A 7,336-nucleotide genomic window follows, 5' to 3' on the forward strand; every position below is an offset into this window, starting at 1 on the left:
AGCTTGTCAATAACTTTGTCGCAGACTAAGAGTCCATTGGATATGCGCCACATAGTTGTATAGATATGTCGTAAGATAATTTCACTTTTAAATTAAAGAACCTTCATAGCGATTTCCTAGTCACTGTACAGGTTTGCACTTCACCAACAGGTAATAAAGTGTTGTTCACCTTCACATACTTGCCAGGATTTGTTACTTGCTATATATATGAATATATGTATATATACACACATATAGATATATGTATATATACATGTGTGTTGAACTAAAATAAAATTACATCCCTTTACGCCTTCCTTTTCTTTCACCCAGCCTCTTATCAGCTATTTCCTCTTTCCACTAAAGTTGATATTTATTTATTATTGGTACCCACATAGAAAAACACACAAGAATATGTGTGTAACAATACATATATTCATAATATGCTATATACATGCACACACATAGATACATATGAGTCTATACGTACATAATGTATAAATACGACCTGCTTAGTCAGCTTGGTTGTTGTGTGTGTATTGTTTCAGGTTTGACTATTCTTCATTTGACAGCAATAAAGGGGATGAGGCCCCTTCCTTGGGAGAGGCTAATTTCTTCCCATCAATACTCTGTTCCCTATACTTTTTTGTCTAGGGGTACGATCTTGTGAAGTTTCTCCCTTTGATTTTATTATGTCCATCAACACTGCTATTGTTCTGGTCTTGCTTTATACAGCTATTTCTAAGAAGAAATTGTTGCATAGTTGATTTTCTGGTTGTCTGACTCTTCCCCTCATTCTGCTCCCTATTCTGTGATATTACGTGAGCCATAAATATGAAGTTGTGATGTAAATTTATTAGGGCTAAGTTCCACCATGTCCTTGGTATCTGTGGTGTGTCTGGTTGTGGTTTTCTGTCATAATCTCCATTTTTATAAAGAGAGCATTCTCTGATGAGGAATGGTAGCTGTACTTACCATTGGGTCTAAGGATAAAGTTTAAAACTTAGTAAGAAATTTTAATGGTCTACTAAATCGGTGGTAATGGATTTTTTTTCTAAGGGCCAAGTCCACACTAGCCTTGAGAAATCAGCTAGGTTTCCAGTACTGGGTACTATTTCTCTCTTGTTGTGTGGGCCTTAAGTCCAATTAGACAGCTCTTGGTTGCCACCTCATGTGAGTGCAACTCCTCGTGCCTTTATGCTTTATGCATATCCAGACATGATGGTGGCCGCCATGTTTGATCACTGTTACAGCTTTGTAGTACTGTTTAATTGCTTTCCTCTGTTGGCAGATTGCACAGTATTTTCTGTAACCATGGAAACTAGCCTTCAGGTGAGAAGTTTTCAGGTCAGATACAGCTCATATGATCGAAATCTTGCATCATAAGTGTGTGGTTTCTTCTGCAATAGGACTTTAACTTCAACCTCTGAATGGCAATCCAGGGATATATCAATAACCTATATTGTTTGTGGAGTTACTTGGTGTATCCAGACCAATCATTCTAAAGATAGTTAGTTTCTCCTGCTCAAAACCTGTGTTTTTGTTATTCTATCTGTGGGGAGCATTGGTAGCCTAAATAATTTAACTTCAAACATGTAATTTTAAGTAAACATAAAATAGTAAGATTCCTTAAGATTTTATCAAACATCCATTGCGGCGGACTTCTTGACCGGTGACGGAAGAACGACCACCACACCAGGATTCCACTCAGATCACGCTTTACTGGAGTGCCCTTGATTGATGGGGGGCAAGGAACGAGGGGGCAGGAAAACGAGGGACAGGGAGCAAAGGGGCAGGGAGCACAGGGGAGAGGCAGCAGGAAGCGAAGGGGAGCAGGAAGCGAAGGGGAGAGAGAGCAGGAAGCGAAGGGGAGCAGGAAGCGAAGGGGAGAGAGAGCAGGAAGCGAAGGGAAGGGGGTGCACTTAGGCAGCCGCTTAAATAGGGAATTGGCACACGGGTCGCCCTGTGATTGGCTGCCACCAACAGCTGACACCAGACCACATCGGGATAGGCTCAAGAATCTACATCCACCGCGCATGCGGGAAGCTGGGAAGCGCAGCTCTCAGAGGAATAGCCAAATATGGAGTTGTTTGTAACAAACAAGACAGGATGTCGGCGCCATCTTGTAATGGCGATCCTGTCCGGCTCACTACAGTTCCCCCTTATTGTTTGTAAGCAATGAGCGCAGGACTAACGTCATCCAATCTGACCCCCACCTCATGATGTGTTGGTCGATCGAGGATGGAAGATATTTTCCATGGACACACCTTCCCCTGTGCAATGGGTATACTAGGAACCCCGGGGGTGCAAAGGCTGTGTCGCAGGAACCTACAACCACACACCTTCCCAAGTGCAATGGATCGACAGATCCCATGGGGTGCAAAGGCTGTGCAGAAGGAGCCTACATCCGCACACCTACCCAAGTGCAATGGATCAACAGATCTCATGGGGTGCAAAGGCTGTGCAGGATGGAAGCTCTAAGCGTCTCTTAGTGCTAACAACCATATCTGGGGGAAGGAGCCACACTCCAGAGTAGCTAATGCCTGAGAGATTATAACTTTATTCCCATATAGCCTTATCCCTATTGGTCTGGGCTCGAAGGCAGCAAACCAACCACAGGCACAACACACAGCCACCCAGGCAGCTTGCCAAAAATATGCCCACGCAACTGAAAGCACAGGGACCCTTTCTCTGTAAAGTTACGTGCTTCTCCTAAAAGGTAAAAATCTGGGGAGAACTGTGGCATCATGCCGAACAGGCATCGCCTTTGGGAAGGCTGACAGGATTCCCCTTCAGTGCTCCGCCTTCCACTGGATCCACGTCATCAGGGATGTCTGCAGGAACTTTCTCCAGAGACTCAGCCTCATCCTTAGGAACTTCCTTGATCATGCGTGTCAGCCGGCTCGGAACCCAAAGCGGAGCCTCTTGGCCCTGTGGAAAAACACATACAGCTCCCCTGGATCTTGCCAACACAAGATCCGGTCCATACCATTTGTTATCCAATACATCTTTCCACATCACATATTCCTTTTGTTCCATAGGGCCTGCTGCATGCTTTTCAGCTGCTGCAGCACCCGACTCATTCAGGTTTAAAAAGTTAAGTGTGAAGAGAGCAAGGGAGATTCTTTCCCTGGGGGAAGCGGATTCAGCTATTCCCCCTTTTTGTTTTTGTAGAATTTCTTTAATATTTCTGTTGGCTCTCTCCACAATACCTTGTCCTTGTGGATTGTATGGAAGACCCGTAATGTGGGTCACTTGGAGCTGTGCACAAAAGGCACGAAATCCATGGGAGGTATATGCCGGGCCATTGTCTGTCTTCAGGCGTAGGGGTTTTCCCCAGGCGGCCCAGGCCTCCAGGCAATGTATTTTTACATGAGTTACCTTTTCTCCCGCTAGGGGCGTAGCATGAATAATGCCCGAAAAGGTATCCACTGATACATGTAAATATTTTAATTTGCCAAAATCAGGCAGATGGGTAACATCCATTTGCCACAACGCATTAGGTTGCAGCCCTCTAGGGTTGACCCCAACATTAGGGGGGTATAAAAAGGTCACACATGAAGAACAGGCTTTAACTATTTCTCTGGCTATCTGTCTGGAAATATGAAATTTTTTTTCTAAGGGTATTGGCAGGCACATCTCAAAGTTTATGAAAATCTCGTGCTAATTCTACAGGGTCCGAGACGACCAAAGCTATGGACCTGGTAAGGCAGTCAGCCAAATCATTGGCCTCAGACATGGGTCCTGGAAGCAAAGTATGAGCCTGAATATGTCCAATGAAAAAGGGATTATCTCTTTGTAAAATGCATGCTTGAATTTGACACAAAATATTGGAAACTGTACTTGAATTTCTAACAAAGGCAGCCACCTCCAATGAGGCAACAGCATAGAATCTGAAAATAAATAAAATCTTTTCACGGTCATACATTCCGTGACTTGTGGGGAATCAGGTCGAAAATCAAGCAAAATGGGATCCCTACCTTGAATTACTATGGCACCTTTGCCAGTTTTGGAGCCATCAGTAAAAACAGTCAAGGCCATATTAATGGGCTTTTTAAAGGTAACCTTAGGAAAATACACTAAGTTCCTTTCTACAAAATTTAATAGAGGATGTCTTGGATAATGATTATCAATAAGGTTAGGAAAAGCGCAAACCAAAACAGCCCATTCATTTACTGTAGCTGCCAATGTCTCCACCTGTCCCTTGGTATAGGGAATAATCAATTTATCTGGCATGGTAGCAAAAGATGTTAAACAATGTTTTATCCCCAATACCGCTTGAGAAGCAACCAACTCGGGATAATATTGAATGGTTTTGGTACCTGAAGAATTACCATGGATCCACCACAAGGGGCCATCTTGCCATAGCACCCCAGTAGGGTAATGTGCAGTTTTTAAGATGCATAAGAATATGGGCAAATCAGGATCGACTCGGCACAATTGTGCCTTAGTCATTGCTTTCTCCACCTGTTTTAAAGCCTTTTCAGCCAAGGGGGTCAAAGTTCTGTTCGAATTAACATTTGGATCACCTTCCAAAATAGAAAACAAGGGCAACAACTTTGCCCGGGGGATGTTTAAATACCCCCTAATCCAATTAATATCCCCCAATAATTGTTGAAAATCATTAAGTGTCCTCAAATGATGGGTGCGAATGGAAATCTTTTGAGGGGTCACCGTCAAAGGGGATATAATTGCCCCCAGAAATTTTATAGCAGTAGTCTGTTGGATCTTATCTGGTGCCAAGACCAGGCCCCAACATGTAGAAAAATGAAATTAGATCTATATCCATCTTTATGTACAAAACTTAAGTTTAAATGAGCCAAAGGCTTCAGCATATAAAAATTATGTTGAACCTCACAGAGAAAAATTTTTGAAGCACACTTTGCCACATCTCAAACACAGCCTCAGTGGCATAAACATTTGGAGAAACCATAAATCTCCTGAACTGAGAAACTTTTGTATAACAAGACTATATAGTGGGAAAAGATCTTTACTTATTATAAACCCATTTTAAAAATATAAAAACTCAGGAAATTAGTTATTAAAAATTTGATCCAAAAAATATTTGTTATAGACCTAAACTGAAAACTCTCAGATGAACTTAAAAATGACTGAGACACTTAAAAAATGCTCAAACATAACAACCTTTAGCCCTCAGAGAAATGTGAACCAAAACTCTGAGATTTTACCTTATCCTTGTAAAAATGACCAAGATTAAAAATTATTGCTAACAACTTATGTTTAAGAAAATGTGGGTAAAGAAAAAACTTTTTTTGCTGGAAGTGTAAACTGGTGCTGGAGGTGTATACTGACAGTCACCTTTGGATCACACATAGTATTGAAAAACCTGAACAAACCAGATTCTCCCAGCAGGAAGAACCAAAAATTCAGGACTAGCGTGTACAGCGACCTTGCATCAGGAACTAGCTGAAGACAAAACCAGACTGCAATTTTGATAACGATCCCAAGAAACAGTGAGTTTCCTCCTCGTGATTATCAGCTTGCTGTGTTTTAGGAACTAACAGATTACGACCTTGGGAGTGGTCCCAAGGCAACCACCTGTGGATTTTTTGGAATTTATGACCCTTTTGGACCACTGGGCAGTGGCCTCTTTTTCAAAAATTCTTTTTCCTGGTACTTGGGTTTGAACTCCTGCCCCGCCAACCAAGGCCACGTGTGCGACCTCAGCAAGGATGGTCTCCCGCGAGCCATGCGGGGCCCGCGCCATCCCTAGACCTGAGTGAGAGTTTCCCCAGCACTGGGAGTCTCCCACTAAGTCTATTTTTTAAAATTAGGCAAATATCTACCTCAAAACTTAGCAATACCCCTTTTGGGCCTAAATACAAAGTTGTTTAACCACAAGAACATGTGCTCAGCCGCTCAGCCTTGCTTGGAAATGTGGCTGAGCAGAGCGGCTGGGCCCAACCGTTTAAGCTGGTGAGCCTTACTACGGTCCTGCTGCGCTTCTATGCCCTGAGGCCCACGCTGGGAGTGGCCTAGCGTTCTAGCCTAGTGGGTCCTCAAGGCAGGTCCTGTGTTTGCAGCTTTGCATCTTAGAGCCACAGCTGTTCACATTCTACAAAATCTGGAGGCCTCGGTAACTCGAACCAGAAGAATATAATTCCCTTCCTTAGCATATCTTGTTTAGCGGCCAGATCTCTACCAAGCCTATCATAGGATGACACATTAAGATTGCCAGAGGCGGCTTTCTCCAGTTCTTCCTCCTCCTGAGGATCTAACTCCTCCTCAGACCGATCCAGGCCCGCAAATTCCTTGAGCACTGGATAGAGGGGACCTCCCCTCTTCTCATTAGCCTCTCTTTTAGAGAGGATTGTATCAGGATCCTTTTCTTTTACCTTTTTTCTTTCAGGCCTTTCCAAGTTTCCTCCCTTTGAATCTGAAAAACCGTTCTTGTGTTTAATTTGGGCCTTTCGCCCCTCTCTCGGAACGTCCACGTTGTTCCCTGCTCTGAGGTTGCGGCCGGACTTAAGGCAGTGAAACCATAGAAAGCAGGCCAGTACCAACACCACAAACGCCACGAACACGAGACCAAACACCCAAGAACCCACTCCCGCAAACAGCATACTTGGGGAGACTGAAACCAGCATACTGGGAGAAACTTACCGACGTCGCCACTCCGCGTGTTGAGTTCAGAATCCTCTTCGGCCCTTCGCCTGGCGACCGAAGTTCCCGGGTTTTCGGCACCAGTTGCGGCGGACTTCTTGACCGGTGACGGAAGAACGACCACCACACCAGGATTCCACTCAGATCACGCTTTACTGGAGTGCCCTTGATTGATGGGGGGCAAGGAACGAGGGGGCAGGAAAACGAGGGACAGGGAGCAAAGGGGCAGGGAGCACAGGGGAGAGGCAGCAGGAAGCGAAGGGGAGCAGGAAGCGAAGGGGAGAGAGAGCAGGAAGCGAAGGGGAGCAGGAAGCGAAGGGGAGAGAGAGCAGGAAGCGAAGGGAAGGGGGTGCACTTAGGCAGCCGCTTAAATAGGGAATTGGCACACGGGTCGCCCTGTGATTGGCTGCCACCAACAGCTGACACCAGACCACATCGGGATAGGCTCAAGAATCTACATCCACCGCGCATGCGGGAAGCTGGGAAGCGCAGCTCTCAGAGGAATAGCCAAATATGGAGTTGTTTGTAACAAACAAGACAGGATGTCGGCGCCATCTTGTAATGGCGATCCTGTCCGGCTCACTACAATCCATGATGTTTTAAGTCCCTCATTGCCTCCTCTATTTTAACTGAATTCCCTAAATCTTTCCTGTTGGGGTCTGTTCCCTTTTTCTGTTGCACACACTTAATATCGCCTGTGTTCTTCAGTTGCCCTCCAAAGGGAACACCCAAT

General features: G+C 44.7%; 1 protein-coding gene across 1 annotated transcript; it reads right to left on the reverse strand.

The window, feature by feature from the left end:
• Positions 1-1,682: 1,682 nt before the first annotated feature.
• On the reverse strand, positions 1,683-7,123 carry LOC142839735 (uncharacterized). Its single transcript, XM_075956012.1, has 2 exons — positions 6,604-7,123; positions 1,683-2,910 (listed from the first exon to the last, which is right to left on the reverse strand). Exons 1-2 carry the CDS (start codon positions 7,072-7,074, stop codon positions 2,725-2,727), a joined length of 657 nt encoding a protein of 218 aa, XP_075812127.1. The 5' UTR covers positions 7,075-7,123; the 3' UTR covers positions 1,683-2,724.
• Positions 7,124-7,336: the final 213 nt, after the last annotated feature.

Source organism: Microtus pennsylvanicus, chromosome 22 (assembly GCF_037038515.1).
Source record: "Microtus pennsylvanicus isolate mMicPen1 chromosome 22, mMicPen1.hap1, whole genome shotgun sequence".
Lineage (NCBI taxonomy): Eukaryota > Metazoa > Chordata > Mammalia > Rodentia > Cricetidae > Microtus > Microtus pennsylvanicus.